Genomic DNA, 26,753 nt, shown 5'->3' with positions numbered 1-26,753 from the left:
GCAATAAGAATTTCTCCGCATGTACAGATTCTAGACTTGACCAGAAAGGGGTTTACCAGTACCTGCAACCTTGACATGCATTACAAGCACATAATTATACCCTTAACATACCTATCTTCCCTACCCCACTGCTTAATGCTGTCATCCAAGCTATGTGGAAAGGGATGATCAGCAGACAGGCAGCACTTACAACATGAAAGGAGATTTTTAAAATAAGTTTATATTGGAGTTTCAAAAGATAACTATTGTTTGCATTGACTCTCCTGAGAGTGTAACTAAGATTATATAAGATATCATAGGATCATAAGATATCAACAAAACTGCAGCTGTCCCAGGGGAACACTTTATCCCAAGGGTATTTGTATGGAAATAACAGCCAGGTTGAAGCTTGAGTGTAAAGCCTCGTACACACAGTACGAAAATCATAAGGGGATTGTCTTTTGACAGACTGTTGTTCGACATTCTTACTGTTCGTACACTCCTTTCAACAATTGTTTTCCAATTTTTGGCCAACAAATGTTGGATGACAGGCTAGTAAATTTTGTCAAATGACCGCTCCACGTCAGATTTTTGTATGGTTAGTACACTAATCTGTCACACAAAAGTCGAAAGTACAAACGCGCATGCTCGGAATCAATGCTCACCAAACACGAAATTAGCAGAAGGGGCCCAAAGGGTGGCGCTCAAGAGCTGAAATTCCTGGTAGGACATCACTACGTTCGTGTGTGGAACGACAATTTGTGTAACGTTAGTATGCAAGACAAGATCCTGGCACACGCCCTTTTGACAAAAATCAGACGCTCCTTTGTCCAACAGTCATACCGTGTGTATGAGGCTTTAGAGTATGTTGGTAGTGAGGTAAATAAAGTCAAGGAAGAATTATGGCCCATACACGCGATATGAAAATCGTACGAAAAATACCACTTGCGACGCAATCGTACGAATACAGATCGTTAGAACAGAGTTTTCGAGAGCCAATCACAACAGTTCCTCAGATATATTCAATCGGACATGCACAAAAATTTTCCTTGTACAATACCAGATCATACTATTTTCGTTTAGTCAGTACAGTTGTCGTCCGAAAATACAATACAAACATATGACATCACTTCCTATTTATTTATTTTTTCTGTTGTACGAGAATTTTTGTGACTTTAGTAACCTATTTAATTTCTACTTGTGACTAGTAAGCGAAAAAAGTCGTCCGATTTTCGGATCGTGTGCACGGGGCATAAGAAGAGGTAGGGCATAAGTAAAAGGCGGGGGGGGAGGTGGCGGCAAGTTGGGGGGGGGGGGGGACCAAGAAAATTATCTTGAGGGGGTAGGTAAGGGGGCAGAAGGAGAGGCCATAAGGGAAAAGAAATATGGTGCTGGACACCACCTCCAGATGTCTGAACATCAGTAGATGATCATTGCTAATGCACATTTTTATATAATAAGTCTTGTATGAGGGGAAAGCTGAAGAGTGTCGCAAATGAGCCGATGTGAACCAAGAAGTCATTAAGCTGCCAGGAGAGCATTCCTTTTAGGTAGTAGATGGAATACATCTCTTATACCCATTCTGATAGTGGGTGGGATACCTGGTTTGCACCAGTGTATGACCATTTTAAAAGTTAAATATTACTTTGTGTAGGGGTTTTTTTTTTTTATACGTTTAAATCTATAAAGTGTTTATTTCTAGTTTGGTTACAGAGGGAAAGTGACAGATTATTGCTACATTATTATTTTGTTAGAATAATGTATCACAAGGAGGACGTAAAGCTTTCCAGTAAAGTCACCTGAAAGCCTCTCCAGGCTGAAGTGGCTGTGCCTAGCTGATAAATGTAATGTTTGCAGTCTGCCTGAAGAAGGGAAGAGGGAATTCATTTGTATGAACACAAAGAACACAGACTGGTCCTTGGTGACTGCAATAGGAATGTTACTATGGGTTTGCATCTCCGGGGCTCTGTGCTGGAACTGAGCTATTCCTTTGCAAACTTGTTGTCATGGCACTGCCTTTCCTGCACAATCTATACACATCCAGGTGGCAATTGTGTTTTTTTTTTTTTTTTGTTTTACAATATGTAGGACTTCTTATACATTCATAATTTTGCTTGTGGCGTTTCCAAGAAACACTGGAGCCCCTGCTACTCAAGATAAGGTCCTCGCTACTTACCAACCAAAGCTTTACGTTTCTAAAGTGGATCCCCTGCACCCATTTAAACATTTAGGAAAACAAATGTGCACAATGCATTTCCTCTCTGTGACCAATAAAAAAATTATCTTCACGGAACAGACAGTAGTAACCTGTAATCTGATTGGTTGCTATAAGTTCTTGCACTTGCTGATCATTATTTTCACTCTTCACCCAGAAATACAATTTGCTTTCCTTTCTTGTTCAAGAACTAACAAACTAAGTGCAAACAGACAGGTCTCACTTTGTAAAGATCATCCAATCGCATGAAAGTGGGGGGGAAAAAAAAATTGCATTTTTGCTTGCACCTGATTGGATGATAGAAGTCAGCAGAGCTTCATTTCATTCACTAAGATCTGGGGCAAATTTACTTGCAAAGTGAAACTACCCTGGCAGAGTGAATAGCCTATTTGTCTTTAGTAAATCAACGCCCATGTGTTCTGTATTGCTGCAAATGATAATATTTTATAATCACTTGAGACTAAAGCTGATTTATGTTATTTTATATGTATTCTTGTTTCATATCGGGTCCCACTGATTCTAACATATAAATAGCTTGGACATTTTCATGTAAATGGCTCAATCTGACAATGGTTTTATTTTCTCCACACATGCCAAGAACTCAAATACAAACTTGTGGTCGCATGTCACATGCTACATTCCATACCCTTTTTTTTTTTTTTTTTTTTTTATATCATTTGTGCAACCAAACTCGCATTCATAACAACATCAGTGGCAGTTAGTGTTTTCACTGAATTTGAACATATTATAAACTTTCCTTAATAAATATACAATATTTTTGTATGTAAGTATATTTATTTATTTTCTGATTAAAAATGACTTGAGTAATACTGAAATAATGAAATATGTTTACCATAGAGAACTGGTCCCTGCATCCAAGGCCTTTAAAATATACAGAATCAATTTGATTTGTATCTCTTTTGTATTTATTATAAGTTGCACCTCTATTTCCTTTCCACTGAGAACTGTAACATTTTAGATTGTTCACTATTTTCTGTCCTGGGCAGAAGAGGTAAATCGTTGACACGCCGATTAAAACCTGACAGATTTTAACCCTTCCAAGCTTTACCCAAATGAACAAAAAAATGTCGGCTTTATGCCGCGTACACACGATCGGACTTTTTGGCATACTTGGTCCGGCAGACTTTCCGACGGACTTTGTCCGCCAGGTGCGCCAAACTTTAAAATGGACGGACTTGCCCACACACGACCGGACTTTCCAACGGACTTTCGCCGGAGTTACGGCGTACTTTCAGAATGAACGGACATTCCCACACATGGACAAGTCCGTTCATTTTGAACGTGACTCAGGTACGACGGGACTAGAAAAGGAAGTCAATCTTGCCGCTTTTATCGGTGAGATTGACACCTTGCGAGCCCCGTCGCGGGTCATACCATTTCCTTAGGTCTGGTATGGGTTATAAAGGGAACCCCTACGCTAAAAAAATGGCGTGGGGTCCCCCCCTAAAATCCATACCAGACCCCGATCCGAGCACGCAGCCCGGCCGGTCAGGAAAGGGGGTGGGGACGAGCGAGTGCCCCCCCTCCTGAGCCGTACCAGGCTGCATGCCCTCAACATGGGGGGTGGGTGCTTTAGGGGAGGGGGGGCCCTGCGGGCCCCCCCACCCCAAAGCACCTTGTCCCCATGTTGATGAGGACAAGGGCCTCTTCCCGACAACCCTGGCCGTTGGTTGTCGGGGTCTGTGGGCGGGGGGGCTTATCGGAATCCGGGAGCCCCCTATAATAAGAGGGGCCCCCAGATCCCGGCCCCCCACCCTATGTGAATGAGTATGGGGTACCCCTACCCATTCACCTAGGGAAAAAGTGTCAATAATAAAAAACACTACACAGCTTTTTAAAATTTATTAAACAGCTCCGGGGGGTCTTCCTCCGGCTTCGGGGGTCCCTCCGGTTCCTCTTCTCCCAGCGTCCGGTTGGTTCTTCTCCGCTCCCTCTGGCCTCTTCTCCCGGTGTTCCAGTTCTTCTGCCGGCTCCTCCGCTGTCTTCATGCCGCTCTTTTGCCAGCGGAGGTCTGGACTTCTGGGCTTCTTCCCTCTTCTCTTCTCCAGATGTTGACACGACGCTCTCTCCGGCTGAACTGCTCTCTGAGCGCTCCGTTGTGACTTGTATAGACGGAGACCCCGCCCCCTTATGACGTTGCATGCCCAGGGACTGTGACGTCATAAAGGGGCGGGGTCTCCGCCTATATAAGTCACAACGAAGCGCTCAGAGAGCAGTTCAGCCGGAGAGAGCATCCAGCCCAGAAGTCCGGACCTCCGCTGGCAAAAGAGCGGCATGAAGGCAGCGGAGGAGCCGGCAGAAGAACTGGAACACCGGGAGAAGAGGCCAGAGGGAGCGGAGAAGAACCAACTGGACGCCGGGAGAAGAGGAACCGGAGGGACCCCCGAAGCCGGAGGAAGACCCCCCCCCCCCCCGGAGCTGTTTAATAAATTATTTTACAAACCTGTGTAGTGTGTTTTATTATTGACACTTTTCCCTAGGTGACTGGGTAGGAGTACCATGTACCCCATACTCATTCACATAGGGTGGGGGGCCGGGATCTGGGGGCCCTCTTATAGGGGGCTCCCAGATTCCGATAAGCCCCCCGCCCGCAGACCCCGACAACCAACGGCCAGGGTTGTCGGGAAGAGGCCCTTGTCCTCATCAACATGGGGAAAAGGTGCTTTGGGGTGGGGGGGCGCCGCAGGGCGCCCCTTTCCCCAAAGCACCCACCCCCCATGTTGAGGGCATGTGGCCTGGTACGGTTCAGGAGGGGGGTGCTTGCTCGTCCCCACAACCTTTCCTGACCAGCCGGGCTGCGTGCTGGGATCGGGGTCTGGTATGGATTTTAGGGGGGGACCCCACGCCATTTTTTCGGTGTAGGGGTTCCCTTTAAAATCCATACCAGTCCTAAGGGCCTGGTATACCCCGCGCTCGCCGCAATAGGAAAATTTGTTTTTCCTTTTGCAGCAAGCGCGAAATGCAATACCCTGCCCTTGCGTTGTATCTGGTCCGTTGGACCAGCATACAGACGAGCGGGCTTTCCGTCGGACGGAAAGATTTAAAACTTGTTTCAAATCCTAGGTCCGGCGGACTTTTGGGAAAAAGTCCACTGGAGCCTACACATGGTCAGATTGTCCGGTGGACTCTGGTCCGCTGGACCAAGTATGCCAGAAAGTCCACTCGTGTGTACGTGGCATTAGATATACTTTAATTCAGATTTAAGTCTGTATAACCCAATGCTTATACCAAAGACTGCCTTCTCACACATCACCTGCCATTTGAGAGACTCATTTATCCAAAGTAATTGCATCTACCTATTAAAACAAGACAGTTTCTAGGAGTTCACATTAAAGTTTTCTCCCATTGAAGGAAGTGGCATGACCGATTACAGTATAGTGTTTTTTTTGTTTTTGTTTTTTTCATTACCTCTTATGTCAGCTGCCCAATATTTTCAAACGTTTAAGCTGTGTGTACACCAGTCCTTACATCTGTTTCCTCTAATTTTTTTTTTTTTTTTTCCGTTTTAATTCTGTCTGCTTCCAATCCACCTCTTTACTTCCTGTTTTTCCCTCTTTTTGGCTTCTCCATTAGATATCCATTGCCTACTCCTTCTGTACTCTAAACAATATTCATTCTTGATCCTGAAGTGGAGTTTTGGGAAAATAAATACATTATACAGATTTTCAATAGCAGAAACCCAGCAATACTTCTGAATCCCCCCTGTAACAAAGTAAGGACCTGTTGATCTTGCCAGTAGATCTGCTATTTTACCAAGTCCTTCAACAGGCCAGACTGTCCAGCAAAGGTGGCAGTTACAGAGATAGGAACAAACTATGTAATACTGCCGGAAGTGCTTACAACAGTCAGATTTGTATCCAAGTTCCAATGCTGTTGTGGGCAGGGATAGAGAAGTGGATAGCTGTTGGAGTGGGAATTGTGTCAACAGAGGATTACACCATTTCTGACTTCAACTTCCTTTAATAGGCCAAGCTGCCCAGCAAAAGTGGCAGTTGGAGGGTTGAGACAAATCATTTACCACTGACAAGGGTGCTTATAATGGTCAACTATTTATGTAGAAACTTTACCCCCAATGAAAATAAATGTTTCTGTAACTGCTTAAAAAGCGTTAGCTGAAGTTGGGTTTTAATTTGTTAATCACTTATGTAAAGTCCATCTAACACTCCAGACAGTGCTGCATTGCAAGGGTATCTCTGTTGCTCCTCCATTCATAGTGGAAACACACTAAGGCAAGAAGTGTTATTGGCTTGAAATGAAGGAGAAAAAATAGAGCCACCACATCTAAAGATTAGTAAGATGCAATCTATTACTTTTTTTTTTTTTTTTTTTTTTTTTTTTTTTTGGGTTTAGATCTGCTTTAATGATCAGTGAAGGAAGCAAGCTATGAGGAATGCACCTTAAAGTATAACTAAAGGCAAAACCTTTTTTTAGTTTTAGATATAATGCAGAGTGATTAGAATTCTTGTCAGTTTTTATTGTTGTCTGTGCCCCCGGAAAGGAGGGCCCCCTCTCTATTTGTCCTGTTTACCATTATAATTGAAAGTGAACGTAAAAGAAAATACCAAATTTTGGGTTGTCCCCAGAAAAGTAGTAGAGGGGAAATCTTTCAATAGGGAAACTAATTCTGGTGACCTAGGGTCCCCAAGGAATTCTTATTTTAGGGATCTCCTCACTTTCTGTTTTGACTATGGGACACCAACACAAAAAAAAAAAATCTGACAGGGGTTTCCTTGTGGTATCCAAAAAAAAAAAAGTTTTGCCTATAGTTTTACTTTAAAAACAAAAAACAAGCCTATATTTCTCGGCCTTTTGGCTAAGATTAAGTGTAGTAAAAACACAAGCCTATATTTTATTTCCTGACATAAAGCTAATAACGAATATGAAGTTTTTCATGTAACCACCAGGTGGCACAGACCCTTTCACTCATCTGACACTGTTTTATGTCACCTGCTTGCCATACACACTGCGCTCCATGCACTGGAATGACGTGTGTGTGAGAATATATATATATATATATATATATATATATATATATATATATATATATATATATAAAATCTCTATCTCACAAAAGTGAGTACACCCCTCACATTTTTGTAAATATTTTATATCTTTTCATGTGACAACACTAAAGAAATTACACTTTGTGTAATTTGTGTACAGTAGTGAGTGTACAGCTTGTATAACAGTGTAAATTTTTTGTCCCCTCAAAATTTCTCAACACACAGCCATTAATGTCTAAACTACTGGCAACAAAAGTGAGTACACCTTCATGTGAAAATGTCCAAATTGGGCCCAATTAGGCATTTTCCCTCCCCGGTGTCATGTGACTCATTAGAGTTACAAGGTTTCAGGTGTGAATGGGGAGCAGGTGTGTTAAATTTGGTGTTATCGCTCTCACTCTCTCATATTGGTCACTGGAAGTTCAAAATGGCACCTCATGGCAAAGAACTCTCTGAGGATCTGAAAAATGCTCTACATAAAGATGGCTTAGGCTATAAGAAGATTGCCAAGACCCTGAAACTGAGCTGCAGCACAGTGGCCAAGACCATACAGTGGTTTAACAGGACCGGTTTACTCAGAACAGCCCTCGCCATGGTCGACCAAAGAAGTTGAGTGCACATGCCCAGTGTCATATCCATAGGTTGTCTTTGGGAAATAGATGAATGAGTGCTGCCAACATTGAAGCAGAGGTTGGTGGGGTGGGAGGTCAGCCTGTCAGTGCTCAGACCATACGCTGCACACTGCAACAAATTGGTCTGCATGGCTATCGTCCCAGAATGAAGCCTCTTCTAAAGATGTTGCACAATAAAGCCTGCAAACAGTTTGCTGAAGACAAGCAGACTAAGGACATGGATTACTGGAACCATGTCCTGTGGTCTGATGAGACCAAGATAAACTTATTTGGTTCAGATGGTGTCAAGCGTGTGTGGCAGCAACCAGGTGAGGAGTACAAAGACAAGTGTGTTTTGCCTACAGTGAAGCATGGTGGTGGGAGTGTCATGGTCTGAGGCTGCTGGCACTGGGAGCTACAGTTCATTGAGGGAACCATGAATGCCAACATGTACAGTGACATACTGAAGCAGAGCATGATCCCCTCCCTTCAGAGACTGGGCCACAGGGCAGTATTCCAACATAACGACCCCACACAAACCTCCAAGATGACCACTGCCTTGCTAAAAAAAAAAGCTGAGGGTAAAGGTGATGGACTGGCCAAGCATGTTTCCAGACCTAAACCCTATTGAGCATCTGTGGGGCATCCTCAAACGAAAAGGTGGAGGAGCGCAAGGTCTCTAATATCCACCAGCTCTGTGATGTCGTCATGGAGGAGTGGAAGAGGACTCCAGTGGCAACCTGTGAAGCTCTGGTGAATTACATGCCCTAGAGGGTTAAGGCAGTGCTAGAAAATAATGGTGGCCACACAAAATATTGACAGTTTGGGTCCAATTTGGACATTTTCACTTAGGGGTGTACTCACTTTTGTTGCAAGCGGTTTAGACATTAAAGGTTTTGTTTTGAGTTATTTTGAAGAGACAGCACATTTACACTGTAAGGCCCCTTTCACACGAGGCGGACTCCGTTTCTACGGAGCCTGCCTCGGTCCGCCGGCTCAGCGGGAGATCAGTCCATTGATCTCCGCTGAGCCGGCGGATGACAGGTCCCTCTCTGCTCACTGAGCGGGGAGGGGCTTGTCAGGCGCCGCTGCCGCCTATGGAGGGATCGGAGGAAAACGGACAGCATGTCCATTTTTGTCAGATCTCACCCGATCCGATCCGCCAACGACGGACCTGGACGTAGGGCCATCCGTCTGCTTTTAGCGGATGGGGTCGGATGTCAGCGGACATGTCTCCGCTGACATCCGACGCTCCATAGGCTAACATGGATCGCCCGTTCAGGTCCGCTGTCCGATCGTGTGAAAGGGCCCTTTACAAGCTGTACACTCACTACTTTACATTGTAGCAAAATGTCATTTCTTCAGTGTTGTCACATGAAAAGATATAATAAAATATTTACAAAAATTTGAGGTGTGCGTGTGTGCGTGTGTGCGTGTGTGTGCGTGTGCGTGTGCGTGTGCGTGTGCGTGTGCGTGTGCGTGTGCGTGTGCGTGTGCGTGTGTGTGTGTGTGTGTGTAAAAAAAAAAAAAAAAAAAAAAAAAAAAAAATTATTGTTATTTATTTTTTATCCTATAATTTCTTATCCTGATGTTGCAAATGTCCCCTCATCCGCCTGAACAGATACAAGAAAAAAAACACTGCTTTGTCTGGTATAACTGATATATTTAATAATAATAATAAAAACGGTTGGAAATGCCCTGAAGGGTCATATTGTGGAATCTATGGAATGATTGTACTATAAATGTTGAGCAGTTCAGACAAAAAAACAACCTTTCATATCTTTCGTATCTATTAGTGTCTTTTTCTTTATAACATAAAGGGTTTAGTAAATAAAATGGAAACAAGTTATGTAATAATAGCCCTGGAGCTGCATGTTGAGGGAACGCATTATTCATCTGTATATCCAGTCTCTCAGACCCTATAAACAGCACATGTAAAATAATTTGTTCAGTGAAGTCATGTTATGCAATTCTTCCCAGATTAAAACATCTTGTTATTCTCTTTACAAGGATATTTTTATAGCTGCATTTTTCTTTTACATCCTTAGAGATACTGATAATTTTGAAAGAAAGCAACAAAATGATTTGTCTAATCTGCTAAAGAACTCCTCCACTTGGGAGAACATTAAGGCCTCTTTCACACAGATGATCTGTTCAGGTCCGCCTGTCAGTTTTTTAGGCAGACCTGAACGGACGTTCCATAGACCTCTATGGAGCGTCGGATGTCAGCGGTGACATGTCCGCTGACATCCGACCAGCTCCGATCCGAAAAAATGTGATGGAGGAAAAACCTACTTTTCCATCCATCTGTGGATCGGATCGGGTGACGACGGACTCTACAGTCTGTCATCATCCGATCCCCCAATGGGAGAGCAGCGCTCTGAAAGGTCCATCGCTGCACATCTATTACATCTAATACATCTATTATGATTTATTAATGTTCTCCCAAGTCAGATTGCAACCACAGCCAAAAGTACCTACTCATGTGCCGCTTGTATTGGAACTGGACCACAGAGCAATGGAAGAAGGTGGCCTGGTCTGATTAATCGCATTTTCTTTTTCATCATTTGGATAGCTGGGTATGATGCTTACCTAGGGGGAGAAATCCCACCAGGATGACGTATGGGAAGGCAAATCGGTGGAGGCAGTGTAATGTTTTGGACAATGTTCTGCTCGGAAACCTTGGGTCGTGCCATTCATGTGGATGTTACTTTGACATGCACCACCTACATAAACATTTTGCTGACCAAGTACACCCCTTCATGGAAACGGTATTCTTTGGCCTCTTTCAGCACGATAATATACCATGCCACACTGCAAAAATAGTTTGAGAAACACTAAAACAAATTGAGATGTTGGCTTGGCCTTCAAATTCTCCAGATCTCCACCCAATCGAGCATCTGTGGGGTGTGCTGAAAAAACAAGTCCAATCCATGGAGCCCTCACCTTGCAACTTACAGGAGTTACAAGTTTCTGCTACTGAGGGCTTGGTGGTAGATACCGCAGCATACCTTTTCAGAGGTCTAGTGGAGCCCATGCTTGGACAGGTCAGGGCTGTTTTGGTGGCAAAACAGGGACCTCCTCAATATTAGGTGGGTGGTCATAATGTTATGGCTGATTGGAGTATATTGTGAGGCACTGGCTGGCAGGATTGTGGACCATGTAATGTATATGTGTCACTATGGTGTGTTTTTTTTTTTTTTTTTTTTTTTTTTTTTTTTTTTTTTAACCTTCCCATGGTAAGAGCCTTTACAGTTAATGACTGATATGGAATAAACAAACTTATTTTGTTCTGAGTCCTGGAGTCTGGAGGCTTTGTGTGGGATAAAGAATCCTTTCCTAGGTCCCTATTTTACCTGGTAGCCAGACTTCATTATTATTCTCAGCCATCCCCAGACCTTTATACTTTATATGTGAGCTGACTAATACTCAGGGCTCTCTTTCTCTCCTGGGTACCCATGTCTCATGCAGGCTTTATTGCAGTCACTATTTTAGTTGTCACTACCATTAGGGAATTCATAAATAGTGTTTGGCCCACAGAAAGATATATTTTTGAGGTTTAGATTATGGTTATCTTACTGGTGTATATATTAAGTAAAAAAAAAAATAGTGTGCTCAAATCCAACTGCTGACAAATTTATATACATCAATTTATATATGTTTTAATGTATCAAAGTGGTAAATGAATAAACCAAAAAAAATATCGGTAAATCATATAAACATGACTTTTTTGCCACTCTTCTATGTGAACATTTGATTTGTGCACACCACCGTGTGGTAAAACTGCTTAGTCCACTCAGTTCAAAGATCTTCCAGTAATGAAAGCAGAAAGCCTCCACTGACCCCTCAAAGGTGTCTGCTCACCTGCATTGTTTTTTTTTTTTTGCACTTTTACTTTCACCCTCAACAAATATGGTAAACAGGACAAATGGAGTGAATGACAGAGGCACAGACCACAATAAAAACAAAAAAAGGTTTTGCCTTTTAATTATACTTTGAAGCCTAATTGATTACTTTTAAAGTATAAACCGTTTGAATACTTACTGTAGCACTTGAGAGATTATAAACAAAGTGTAAAAAACAAAAAAAAGGCATATTCGTTACTGTATCTGCAGCTTGACAGCATTACAATAACAAATTAAAGGGTTCAGATTGGAAAAAAGACGATCTGAACTGTGGAAGTTTCATCAAAAAAGGGGAACCAGAGACTGAAAGATCAGTCAAAAGTATTGTCTATAGCAGTGATGGCGAACCTTGGCACCTCAGATGTTTTGGAACTACATTTCCCATTATGCCACGACTACATTGCAGAGTGCATGAGCATCATGGGAAATGTAGTTCCAAAACACCTGGGGTGCCAAGGTTCTCCATCACTGGTCTATAGGCTCCTTCCAACAGATCTTTTTACATCCCTTTTTTTTTTTTTTTTTTTTTTTAAACCATGCCTTGCTATGCACGGTCTGTGTGGAGGTGGTCATCTTAGCAATGGAAGGGCATTGCTTCCTTGTCTTAATACTGCTTCCCTGATGACTGGTGAGCTAATGACAGCTGGGGGAATATTCAAGAAGCAGCAAGGGGAAAAGAAAGCACAGATCCACAAAAGCAGGATGCTCCCTTCCCTGCAGATGCTCAGTTACAGCTTTCAACTGTTCATCACCAAATTTGAGTTCAGATCTCCTGAAACTAGAAATCAGAGGAAGCGGTGCCTTAGATCTCACACTGCAGATATACAGCTGAGAGGGCACAGGAAGGCTGCTATTGCTTTTCAGGAGGAAATTAAGAAAAATGCTACATTTTTCAGGAAACTCCTTAGGCACAATTGGAAATTCTATCTAGTTGTTCCCTCTACAACAGCAAATCTTCACATTTTTAGATTCAGGTCTACATTCAAGATAAGCGCTCAACATGAAATAAAAATATACAGCCAATCCACGGGAAGTAATCTGTGACCAGGCCAATATAGAAGCATTATGCTGTTAATTCTGAGATCTTTCAAACCATAGCACACGGTAGATTCCCCCCACATCCTTTCTAAGATGGTATTCCTGAGTTTCCTTGTGAAGCTTTGGATTTTGTAGGGCGTTGTGGTCTGAAATCTAGTTTCCTGTATCCTCTGATTAACAAATACCATAATAATGAGTTGCCATAACTGTATTTTGGCTCCAGAAATAAAGCTCAGGGTAGCTGCTTTGGGATGGGCTTTGCTTTTGGTTCGTTAACTACTACTTGAAATTCTTGCATGACTGATTACAAGCTTGCTTAAAGGAAATGCAGACCTGTTCATTTAGTTAAATTTAGCAGTTTCATTAGATCCAAACTGTGCTAAGCAGATGAATTAAGGACTGAGTTATTGAATAAGAAAGATAAAACAATGTGTCTGCGCTAGAAAAAGTCACTTCAATCAAAGTGCAATATTAATAAACATAAACAACATGAGTGTTGATATAAAATGTGCATGAGTGAAAATACCCCTAGGTGCTGGAGTGTAAAGTGCACAGTGCTATATAAAATACAAAATGTGAGTGATCAAATGAAACAACATATCATTTAAAAAATAAATCAAATAAAATGTAAAAGGATATGAACAATTGGTGAATAAAATAAAGTCCAAAACCGTGTATATCCAATAATATAAAAGTGCCCAAATAAATTAGTCCAAAGATTTAGTGAATTTCACATATCAAATCTTCCAAAGTGTGTCACCAAGAAACATGCTGTGGTGTCTTCCAGCCGCCCCCACAGGTGTATATGCTCACCTTCCTGTGTGTGACACAGCGATTAAACTATGCCAAACAAAGCCTTGGAGCCACTCCTGTGCTCATTAGGAACCAGCTGTGCAAACTTCCAATGTTCTCAAATGAAGATGGTTTATGCAAAAGAAAAAGACTCCATGGCGCAATATTGTAGGTATAAAGGATTTTAATCAGATAATTAACTCCCCTTACTGGGGTACTCACATATTATGGGTGCGTGAGTGCACCATCCTTAACGAGCATAGAACGGTCAATCTCTCGGTGTGGCGTGCGGTGTGGTGTGTGTGACGAAAATCTCCTTCTCTCTCTCTGCTGACAGCTCCGTCCAGGCCCCTCCCCTACGCGTGTTCGGCACCGGGACCACGTGCCTTCTTCAGGGGGAATCTGATTGGACGAGAGCTCCAGAGTGAATTTATATAGCTCCAGCGGCCATTTTGCCTAAGACCGCGGACACATCTGCGTCTATAGCGGCCATTTTCCCTTAGGCCAAGGACCAGGCTGACATCAGCCGTGTCAATCATGGCAGCCATTTTGCCTGGGATCACAGATATAAACCCTAATAGAGATAGTAGAGGCAGCTCCAGCGGCCATTTTCCCTGAGACTACAAATCTGCTAAATAGCAGGATGTGTGCTATAGATAGCAGGATCTTACAATAAATGATCCAATAAGATGTTATGCATAAATTTAAATAATTGCATAGAAATGAATAATCTACAATGATAGTGATATATAACCATGTATTCTATATTAATATAATTCTATACAGGACGGAGCGGTCTAGCAAAGAGAGCACCACCACGCATCACACACGTCCAGATCGCCGCAACGATTAAATACCACAAACTAACCTATCTAATAAATAATAAACATACAGCATTACATATATAGATTAATCGACCCCCAAGGATAGATCAACCGAATAGAAATTAAAATATTATTAAAATATTAAAAACAAATATACTTTATTCTAAAATTATTACTAATGAAATTAATTAAAATCACATTAAAAATCATATTAAAATTCTTAATAAAATTATTACTCTAAAAATCTATTCAAAAAAAAAATCTTTCCAAAATTAATGAAACTTATATACCAAACATATTAGTAGAATCACTGTGGGGAGGTAATTGAACTATCAAGAGGAAAAGAACATCAAAGTATAAGATATATAATGGATGCCCTAGCTAAGCCCAATGGATAAGACCTTCCTTCCAACTCAAAATCAAAGAGAACAGGAATGATAAAAAGTATATCGTCAAAGCAAACAGTATCAATAGTTACTAAGAAAGCATCTCAAATCGAAATCTCTATTCAATCCTCCAGGAACCAAAGATTCAAGCTGGTGTATCCACCAGGATTCCCTTTTGCTTATCTCTCTGACGAAATTAGAACCCCTCCAGTGGCGCTTGGGCGCCTCGATCCCCCAAAACTTCATGCCTACGGTACTTTGGTTGTGTACCCTCTTAAAGTGCACATATAAACCATGTTTATCAGACCCATTGCATATGTGCCTCACATGTTCTTCCATGCGATTTTTAAGAGAGCTCCCAGCTTGCGGGATAGACTAATACATAATGTGGTAGATCCCCCCCCCTCCAAAACCTAAAATGTTTCTGGACCTAGAAGGGTTCCATAGCTGCGGCAGGTGTTACAGTTGCAGGAGGATCCCGGACAACACTAGGAGGTTAAAGGAATTCTCGAACCCTAGAAACAACGTTTCATATAAGATTAGGGATTTCATATCTTGTGATACAGTAGGGGTGGTCTATGCCTTGAAATGCCCATGCAACCTGTTGTATGTGGGGCGCACCACCAGGGCTCTTAAAGATCGCATGGAAGAACATGTGAGGCACATATGCAATGGGTCTGATAAACATGGTTTATATGTGCACTTTAAGAGGGTACACAACCAAAGTACCGTAGGCATGAAGTTTTGGGGGATCGAGGCGCCCAAGCGCCACTGGAGGGGTTCTAATTTCGTCAGAGAGATAAGCAAAAGGGAATCCTGGTGGATACACCAGCTTGAATCTTTGGTTCCTGGAGGATTGAATAGAGATTTCGATTTGAGATGCTTTCTTAGTAACTATTGATACTGTTTGCTTTGACGATATACTTTTTATCATTCCTGTTCTCTTTGATTTTGAGTTGGAAGGAAGGTCTTATCCATTGGGCTTAGCTAGGGCATCCATTATATATCTTATACTTTGATGTTCTTTTCCTCTTGATAGTTCAATTACCTCCCCACAGTGATTCTACTAATATGTTTGGTATATAAGTTTCATTAATTTTGGAAAGATTTTTTTTTTGAATAGATTTTTAGAGTAATAATTTTATTAAGAATTTTAATATGATTTTTAATGTGATTTTAATTAATTTCATTAGTAATAATTTTAGAATAAAGTATATTTGTTTTTAATATTTTAATAATATTTTAATTTCTATTCGGTTGATCTATCCTTGGGGGTCGATTAATCTATATATGTAATGCTGTATGTTTATTATTTATTAGATAGGTTAGTTTGTGGTATTTAATCGTTGCGGCGATCTGGACGTGTGTGATGCGTGGTGGTGCTCTCTTTGCTAGACCGCTCCGTCCTGTATAGAATTATATTAATATAGAATACATGGTTATATATCACTATCATTGTAGATTATTCATTTCTATGCAATTATTTAAATTTATGCATAACATCTTATTGGATCATTTATTGTAAGATCCTGCTATCTATAGCACACATCCTGCTATTTAGCAGATTTGTAGTCTCAGGGAAAATGGCCGCTGGAGCTGCCTCTACTATCTCTATTAGGGTTTATATCTGTGATCCCAGGCAAAATGGCTGCCATGATTGACACGGCTGATGTCAGCCTGGTCCTTGGCCTAAGGGAAAATGGCCGCTATAGACGCAGATGTGTCCGCGGTCTTAGGCAAAATGGCCGCTGGAGCTATATAAATTCACTCTGGAGCTCTCGTCCAATCAGATTCCCCCTGAAGAAGGCACGTGGTCCCGGTGCCGAACACGCGTAGGGGAGGGGCCTGGACGGAGCTGTCAGCAGAGAGAGAGAAGGAGATTTTCGTCACACACACCACACCGCACGCCACACCGAGAGATTGACCGTTCTATGCTCGTTAAGGATGGTGCACTCACGCACCCATAATATGTGAGTACCCCAGTAAGGGGAGTTAATTATCTGATTAAAATCCTTTATACCTACAATATTGCGCCATGGAGTCTTTTTCTTTTGCATAAACCATCTTCATTTGAGAACATTGGAAGTTTGCACAGCTGGTTCCTAATGAGCACAGGAGTGGCTCCAAGGCTTTGTTTGGCATAGTTTAATCGCTGTGTCACACACAGGAAGGTGAGCATATACACCTGTGGGGGCGGCTGGAAGACACCACAGCATGTTTCTTGGTGACACACTTTGGAAGATTTGATATGTGAAATTCACTAAATCTTTGGACTAATTTATTTGGGCACTTTTATATTATTGGATATACACGGTTTTGGACTTTATTTTATTCACCAATTGTTCATATCCTTTTACATTTTATTTGATTTATTTTTTAAATGATATGTTGTTTCATTTGATCACTCACATTTTGTATTTTATATAGCACTGTGCACTTTACACTCCAGCACCTAGGGGTATTTTCACTCATGCACATTTTATATCAACACTCATGTTGTTTATGTTTATTAATATTGCACTTTGATTGAAGTGACTTTTTCTAGCGCAGACACATTGTTTTATCTTTAATATTTTGCACGAATATGGAACGTGACTGAGTGTTTGCAGCTGGTCTCCACTTTTTACTCATCATTTTGTAGGCATTTATCCGTAAGTGGCTCGCAGGGTTTTGCTTACTATTTTTATTGAATAAGAAGCTTTTTTTCTTTACATAGAAAAGTTTACACAGAACACATTTTAACATTTTATGCTTTTTTTTTATTTTATTTTTTTTTTTTTACATTTTCCATTCATTTTTTTAATGCCTCCTTTTAGGACGCTGAGTGTTTCTCCATCGACAGTTTACAGCTTAACACTCAATCATGTGTCTTCCCTTTTTGACGTCTTGGAGCACCATTTAATGGACAGTAACCACGGAAATCTTGTTTGCTTGTTTTGAAGAATAAAATTGGACATGCTTTATTACAATCCTTCAAAAAGGAAAGATTTAAATGTAATTGCAAAATATCCATTATATTTATTTCTTGGCTAAGGGCAGTTTGGACTCCTGTGCATGGATTTTGCATTTTTTTCCCTTTGTTTGTGTTTTGGATTCTCCAATGCTCCAGTGTTCTTCCAAAAACCTATTGGACAATGAATTGGCTTTCCTAAAAACTGGACCTATAGGGCTTGATTTCCAGTTTTAGCAATTTACAAAATCTGGTGCAGCTTTGTATAGAAAACAATCAGCTTCCTCTTCCTTTTTTTTTTTTTTTTGTCAGCTTAATTTGAACAAGCTGGAAGCTAATTGGCTACCATGCACAGCTGCACCATATTTTTCACTCTCCGGTTTTAGTAAATCAATCCCATGGTGATTGTAGGTGCCCTAAGCGATATGCTTGATTTGTGTGGTCACATAGGAAGTAAAGCTGCACGATTCTGGCCAAAATGAGAATCACAATTTTTTTGCTTAGAATAAAAAGATCACGATTCTTTCACGATTCTCTTGACGTAAAATCTTTCACATTATACAAAAAAAAAAAAAATGGGCTAACTTTACTGGTTAATTTTTTTTTAATTCATTTTTTTCCAAAAAAAATTGCATTTGAAAGACCGCTGCGCAAATACAGTGTGACATAAAATATTGCAACAACCACCATTTTATTCTCTAGCGTGTCTACTAAAAAAATATATATGTTTGGGGGTTCTAAGTAATTTTTCCAGCAAAAAAAAATCATTTTAACTTTAAACCAACAAATGTCAGAAAAAGATTTAGTGTTTAAGTGGTTAAACTTTTTTCACTTACACAGGAAGTCTATTCCATTGACAAATTGTTATAATGTTTATACTTAAGTTCAACTGATAAAGAATGTTTTGATTCCTTTCTTTTGATGCTGTGGCTTCAGAAGAGCAGAGAGAATTCTTTGCATAGAAAGAATTGTGAAACACTTTAGTCAAGATCGCGATAACGATTCTTGACGATTAATTGTGCAGCTCTAATAGGAAGTATGTAGGACAAAACCCCAGGTTCACTTAAACTAGAACTAAGGGCAAAACTTTTTTTTTTTTTTTTTTTATATTGGATAGAGTAAGGGAGGGTTATAACTCATGTCCATTATTTTGTCCTCTGTGTCCTATTGGGGACATTTGCCTTTATTTCCATTTTATTTAAAACTGGAAGCAAGAAATAAAAACCTTCCAAAGTGAGGGAATCCCTGGTTGTTACCAGGATCACCAAAACTAGTTCTCTATTGAAAGATTCCCCCTCTGTATCTGTTTAGTTACAACCCAAAATGTTGGATTTTCTTTCACATTCTGTGATAATGGTCACCAGGACCGATATAGGAGGGTACATCTCTTTAATAGGGGCACAGACAGCAATAAAAAACTTGATATATAATCTAACACAAAACAAAAAAATGCTTCAACTTTTAGTTATACTTTAATACCTGGCCGTCCTCTTGCATATGCGGTGTTTCAGCGCTGTCACATTGGGGTAAGAGCCCTCAACCCCGTGTAAGCTTTGACAGAGATCAACTTGGAGCTTACTTGGGCTTTTTGTCCTCACTCCCAGTGGCAAACAGGGCAATGAGGAGTGAGTGGAAAATAGATATTAGATGTTGTGGGTGTCAGCTTTAACCGCTTGCTGTCTGCCCCAGAGCAGTTTTAATGCTACAGGGCGGCAGCTGTGCACCGAATCACGTACAGTATATTTACCTGATCCAGCTCGTCCAGGTAGGGGGCGCACATACGTGTGGCCTCGCTCCTGCTGTGATTATACACAGTGGGAGCCGATCAGTGGCTACAGCGGACTCTATGTCCGCTGGCACCCGCCAATCAATCGTTACACGGGCAAAGAGGCAGATTGCCGTTCTGTCAGCAGGTAAGGCATGGATCCTGTGTCTCTGCAAAGCATGGATCTATGTCTTCCCCTAGTAAAAGCGCCTCCCACAGTACACTGAAACACAGGCTAGGCACACAGTTAACCCCAATGTTAACTCCTTCCCAGACAGTGTCATTAGTACAGTGACAGTGCATATTTTTTTTTTAGCACTGATCACTGTATTAGTATCACTGGTCCCCAAAAAGTGTCAATTATTGTCAGAATGTCCGCAGTATAATGGTCCCACTATAAGACTCTGATTGCCGCCATTACTAGTAAATAAAAATAAATAAATAGAGAGCTATCCCATAGTTTGTGGACGCTTTAACTTTTGTGCAAACCAATCAATATACACTTTATTTGGATGTGTTTTATAGCAGAAGTAAAAAAAATAAATAAAAAATGTTGTGTGTGTGTGTGTGTGTGTGTGTGTGTGTGTGTGTGTGTGTGTGTATATATATAATATTCTTTCTGTCTGTCTTTTTTTGCTTTTAGCACAAAACATTAAAAAAAAAATGCAGAGGTGATCAAATACCACCAAACGAAAGCTGTACTTGCGGGGAAAAAAGGACATAAATTTTGTTTGTGTACAGTGTCGCATAACCGTGCAATTGTCAGTTAATGTAACATAGTGCCATATCGCCAAAAATGGCCTGGTCAGGAAGTGGGGTAAATCTTCCAGAGGTCAAGTGGTTAAAGTGAAAAAATTGCTTTATCCTGTTTGTGCAAAGCATTGGTTCACTTTAAAGGACAACTTAAAAGAATCAACAACATTTGGAATTTGGCAAAGCAGCATAGTATGGTTGTGTCATGTGGTTGCCATTAATGCCTATTTAATGCTGCCAATTCTGTTACGCATTGCTCTATAATTTAAGTCCAAGTAGGAGCCTAGATAGAGTGTCTGTCTATGCATGTGCTGAATAGAGTTGATTTACCCTTTTGGAAGTGAGATGCTGCCATTGCACCACCAAACATGCACTTTGCTTGGCTGTCTCTGGTTGCAGCACTTGTAAATAATGAACAAGCATCAGCAACCTATATTTTCCTCACCTGACAGATTAATTTGTCCTACCTCAGATTCATTGAGCTGGCTGTTTCCCAGGTATTGTTTTGCCTGACCTCCTGGTTATTGGATAGGTTTGTCAGAGATGGACAGGAAAGAATGGAGAACTTTCAGTATATCCTTTAAAAGACATTGCCAAATAGTAGTAGTGCAGCTTTAGGTTTTACTCAACAATCTATTAATGGTTTTATGTCCTACCAAAGCAGACACTTTATTTTTGTGACCCTTTTTCTTGCAGGCATTTCCCTTTGTTGGACACAAATATTGCGTAGAATTTTCAGCCAATGTCTACCAAACCATGGTAAGTTCAAATAATGACTGGAACTAACAAAATCAATGTTACGCGCCGAGCTATGACTGTCACTTATGGTAGACGACACTTGTACGTGAATTTAACCCACTGAGATCTCCTCTCCCTATTATAGGAGGATGTTGGATTGTGCAGTGCATCAGTGTTTTTCCTGGATGAGAAGCCTCGCCCTTCCATTTCTGTTAACTGCTCGGGCAGTAAAGTGCAGAAGCAAGCTCTAGATGATGACTATGAGTTCTATCAGAAAATAAAAGCGCAAACCTCCCCACTTACTGGAGAAAATATTCCTGGTGAGGGTTTTTTTTTTTTTTTTTGTTATTTTGGTTCAAAATCGTAATTCATCTGTTTTTAATTCCTCTTCCATGCATTGACAGGGAGGCACCTACCTCCCCGCAGCAACAGTCAGAGAAGGACTGGGTTAGGGAGCAGGGTGGCATTTTCCTCAGCCAGTACAAATAATGAATGTTGGGTTGGTGGCCTTGAGTGGAGAAACTGCCCTATTCAAACCTTTAATTGGCTCAGAATCTGCAGTAAGTAACAGCTGTTGGGTGTTCTACAGCTATCTGCTCCCTGTCGTGCTCAGAACCATGTGATTTAAGACGACACCGACCTTTCTCCATGGCCACCAATCCCTGCGCGCACTTTATATGATGCACTTTTAGCCCACAAGAACTGTCCTAACCATGAATGGACTAGTTGATTGTGTTTGCCTCTCAGGTCAAAAGTTCCCAGTCAACCCCTGGTTGCAGAACAGACCCACGTTCCCGCTGTTTTTCTCATTGCTTATGGTTTTGTTACAATATGAGAACACGATCTTCACAAAGTATATGTCAAGACAAATGTAACACTAATTATTATTAGTTCTGCAAGGACATGGCTGCTAAGAAAATAGGTGATTGTGTCATTCTCTCTCCTTTAATAGCTTTCCTATTGGTTTAAGCTATTTACAAGCTACATAATACTGGTAACATTAAACTATATCTTATGTTATACAATAAATGGAATTTATTGAGAATGGAGCAGTCATAAACTGGAGCAGCTGTGTATGGCAACCAATCAGCTTCTACCTCTTTCATTTTCAAAACTTAACTAAACAAGCTAGAGCTAGAAGCTGGTTGGTTACTCTGCACATCTGCTTCAGATTATGTCTGCTTCCATTTTAATAAATTCCCCTAGTATGTTTTGTCAAACTGTATTGATGGTCTGTCGTTTCTCTGGTATCAGACAGCTATGGAAACATTGAACCACAATTTGAGCCGGTGTGGCAATTAGCCATCTTGGGAAGCAGCTATGTTATAGTGGATAAGGCCACAGAAGATCGTGATTATGCTATGGCACAAATTAGAACTGTAAAGCAAATTGTAAGTATAAAGCACCAACCATTTTAAGGTTAGGTTTTTGTGCATTGCTAATAGGTGCTTCTGAAGCACACATTAAAGATTTCATAGGTTTACATGTAGATCTGTGGTATATTTCAATAACTGCCAATTCCATCTGTAATATATTGTACATGTATCATATAAGTTATATTTATGACAAGGAGAAAATTATGAAGAGCTGCATACTTTAAGTTTGTCTCTGCTTATGATCCAAACTACATATTGCATATCTATAGGGGCCTGCACATTTTTAAACCTTTCTATGACAGTTGACTTTTAAAGCTATCACTTCCAATGCAGTTTTCCAGTGACAAAGTCTCTTTTTTAATAGGAAGTTTGATGGTGGAGGGACCGTGCCAACCTCCTAACCCTTTACATTCAGACATTCACAACATTACCACCAGTGTCAAGTTTAAAAAGCAGGATGATGGCTACTGTATATGGTTATCATGCTTGCTTTACAGTGCCGTGGTGTTTGCTTTAGTAAACAGGACAAAGTCTGCATCAATATCGCATATTCGTGTTGGTTTCCTTCGGGTGCACTAGTTTTCTCCCACACCTCCAAAACATATTGTAATGTTTACTGGCTTACACCAAACTTGACCCTAATGCATCTGGATGACTATGGGCATTGAATTGTAGGCTTCCTTGCTCACAGGCTGTAATGAAACATTTATGTACACTGTAATGCATCTTTTGTACGTATTATACAAATAAAGCGGTGGAAAGGAGAACTGGAGGTGCTGTGCAATCAGTTGTTGGCTTTATACTCCAATGCATTAGAAAAAAATGGAAATGTCAAGGTTGTAGTGTAGGTTTCATGGGGAGCACATATGAGGGTTCTTGATAAAGTTTCCGCACTCTTTAAACTTTTTTTCTATAATAAATACATTTTATATATAGTGTTTGGCTGAAGCCATTTATTATCAATCAACTGTGTTTACTGTTTTTAAATCATAATGATAACATAAACTACCCAAATGAATGACCCTGATCAAAAGTTTACATACCCTGGTGATTTTGGCCTGATAACAACATACACACAAGTTGACACAAAGGAGTTTGAATGGCTATTGAAGGTAACCATTATATATATTTTATAGTCAATGAGTTTCTGGACTCCTGACAGACTCTGGCATCTTTCATCCAGTGCTGCAGTGACGTTTCTGGATTCTGAGTCATGGGGAAAGCAAAAGAATTGTCAAAGGATCTGTGGGAAAAGGTAGTTGAACTGTATAAAACAGGGAAGGGATATAAAAAGATATCCAAGGAATTGAGAATGCCAATCAGCAGTGTTCAAACTCTAATCAAGAAGTGGAAAATGAGGGGTTCTTTTGAAACCAAACCACGTCCAGGTAGACCAACTAAAATTTCAGCCATAAAATTCTCAGGAAAATTGTTTGGGATGCAAAGAAAAACCCACAAATAACTTCAGGTGAAATAAAGGACTCTCTGAAAACATGTGGTGTGGCTATTTCAAGATTCACAATAAGGAGGCACTTAGAAAGATGGGCTGCGTGGTCGAGTCACCAGAAGAAAGCCATTACTACGCAAATACCACAAAGTATCCCGCTTACAATACGCCAAACAGCACAAAGACAAGCCTCAAACCTTCTGGGACAAAGTAATTTGGAGTGATGAGTCCAAAATTTTGATTTTTGGCCACAACCATAAACGCTACATTTGGAGAGGAGTCAACAAGGCCTATGATGAAAGGTACACCATTACTACTGTGAAACAAAGGCACAGGAAATTTGATCAAAATTGTTGGCAAGATGAATGCAGTATGTTATCAAAAAATACTGGAGGAACATTTGCATTCATCAGCCAGGAAGCTGCGCATGGGATGTACTTGGACATTCCAACATGACAATGATCCAAAACACAAGGCCAAGTCGACCTGTCCTTGGCTACAGCAGAATAAAGTGAAGGTTCTGGAGTGGCCATCTCAGTCTCCTTGACCTCAACATCATTGAGCCACTCTGGGGAGATCTCAAACATGCAAGACAGCCCAAGAATTTACAGGAACTGGAGGCTTTTTGCCAAGAGGAATGGGCAGCTTTACCATGTGAGAAGATAAAGAGCCTCATCCACAAAAACCACAAAATACTTCAAGCTCTCATTGATGTCAAAGATGTTAAACTTTTGATCAGGGTCATTTGGGTAGTTTCTTTTGCAATTATGATTTAAAAAGAGTAAACACAGTTGATGATAAATGGCTTCAGCCAAACACTAACCATGTGTGAAAGAAAAGTTTGTGTTATCTTTCATATTCTCTGAAAAATGGTCAAGAAATCATAAATTCTGACAGGGTATGTAAACTTATGAGGACAAGTGTGTGTGTGTGTGTGTGTGTGTGTGTGTGTGTGTGTGTGTGTGTGTGTGATATATAAATATATATAATATAGTGTGTGGAAACTTTTTGAAGACCCTTCATAAATAAAAACAAGGGTGTGTATATAGGCTGTAAATGGAATAACTCTTCGCAAAACAGGGATGTGACCTACAATATTATACCCTACTAAACGCTCCTTTTGAAAATGCTTGTTTTCTTGGTTGACCTACTGATTTGAATGAATAGTTTGAGTTACTGAACTGGAAAATAAGGAGATGTGAGATGAGTATCAACTTTTTTTCCCGCCAAAGTTTGAATTACAAAAAAATGTTCAATGTGTCGCATTTTACGTTTTTTTTTTTTTTTTTTTGTTTTTTTTTTCAGCCACGACAGGATAAATTTATTGCCTTCAATTACGATCTCTATCTTTATGAAAGACCTTCAGAGGTAAATGACTTGTCAGTGGATAAACATACTGTAAATAAACTGTATATGAGATCAATTCCAGATATAATTAAATACATAATTTATTTTATTACATTTCCTCTCCTCTAGGAAATGGTGCCATGTAATCTGCATGTGGTATGGGCCCCTGGAAGATCGCCCAAAGTGGACTATAGCTGCCATGATTACTCAGAGAATGGATCTGGTAGCAAAGCAGAAGAGGGATCTGCCTTCCTAGGAAATTTTAAATAAAATTTGGTTCCTAAAATACAACAAAAGTTATTTTCTAAAAATTGATTGTACAAAAGACAGAGTTAGCCAACTCTGACTCACTATTTCTTATCCAGGCTCTATATTACAAGCTCATTTCATTCCATTATGGAAATCTTAAATTTTCGCTGGCATCCTTCTTTTATGCAGCCCATTATTATGGCCTGGCCTTTTTGCTGGAAGTACTATATAATTCTATAGCCTGGGCAGAGTGTCTTGTCTGACTTTCTCAGACAAATGAAGACATTGTTAAGAATATTGATATTCATCTGGGTTCTCATGCTGAAATTCCACATTAGCTTGAGAATATCATAGCAGCGTGAACAATTATTGAGAAAATTGGCAAAACTGTTTAGGGTCCATTTACACTTTATTATACTTTACCATATCTAACATTGCACCTCCAAGTGCAAAAAAAGTGCTGTCTTATTGTTTTGGTACCGTTTTCACCAATGGATTTTTATAGTCAGCATTAAAAATCCTGCTTAGCTTCTGCATATAAAATGCACTATGCATTTGCTTTTTAAATACATATAGCTGAAGAGAAGTCTTCAACTACCCCACTCCCATATCTAACACGTGTAAAAAAAAAAAAAAAAAAAACACATTCTCTGCACAATATGTTTAAAAAAAACAAAAAAAAAAAAACATTTTAAATGCATGTGATGTAAATGGGCCGTAAATCTTTGAAATAGGTCTAACTTCAAAAAAGCAAAGAGCAATGCTCAAAAGCACTTACCCATAGCAGTCAATCATAACTCTGCTTTGATGAAAGCTGGTTGCTATGGGATGCTGCACATCGCTGCTTATTTGTTTGCACTAAACAGCAGGAATACTTTGCAAATAGTTAATATGAAGGCTATGACATTACAGAGCTTCTTCTTCTTTTTTTTTTTTTTTTTTTGAGCTAACCATTTTCTAACATATTAAGAACCAAGGACTAGGTCTTTAATATCGGTCTTATTTCACCCACTGTGGTCATGCAGCTTACACAAATAATAACGGCCAAAGGTTAGTGGACCGCTAGTTGAATCACATTTTAAATAGAGCTAATACTTGATGGACTAAACAATATATTGATTATATATAATTTTGATAATTACAGCTAGCTGCATAAATGTCTAACTAGTATAAGATGTATATATATTTCAGAAGCACGTGATAAAGTAATATCCACATTTGAAACTGCTAATAAATAAAGTAATAAAGTATTGTTACATCTGACAAGAAAATGATACGGTTTTAGAAATAGTTACTTAGTACCACAAATATCAATAAAGCAATATTAATAAAATTTTTTTTTTTTTTTTAACAA

The 26,753-nt window shown here is 40.1% G+C and overlaps 1 protein-coding gene across 1 annotated transcript in view; it reads left to right on the top strand.

The window, feature by feature from the left end:
• The window catches only part of LOC141139713 (retinoic acid receptor responder protein 1-like), a 48,125-nt gene extending 22,421 nt beyond the window's left edge, over positions 1–25,704 (top strand). The window contains exons 2-6 of the mRNA XM_073626101.1: positions 20,939–21,001; positions 21,126–21,300; positions 22,235–22,371; positions 25,109–25,171; positions 25,280–25,704. Of these exons, the coding sequence (XP_073482202.1) occupies positions 20,939–21,001; positions 21,126–21,300; positions 22,235–22,371; positions 25,109–25,171; positions 25,280–25,420 (579 nt within the window). The 3' untranslated portion in view covers positions 25,421–25,704. The remainder of the gene's footprint in view (positions 1–20,938; positions 21,002–21,125; positions 21,301–22,234; positions 22,372–25,108; positions 25,172–25,279) is intronic.
• The last annotated feature ends 1,049 nt before the right edge of the window (positions 25,705–26,753 follow it).

This window comes from Aquarana catesbeiana, linkage group LG04 (genome assembly GCF_042186555.1).
Source record: "Aquarana catesbeiana isolate 2022-GZ linkage group LG04, ASM4218655v1, whole genome shotgun sequence".
Lineage (NCBI taxonomy): Eukaryota > Metazoa > Chordata > Amphibia > Anura > Ranidae > Aquarana > Aquarana catesbeiana.
Note: the sequence above shows the minus strand (reverse complement) of the source record. Positions and strands in the feature narration are given on the sequence as shown.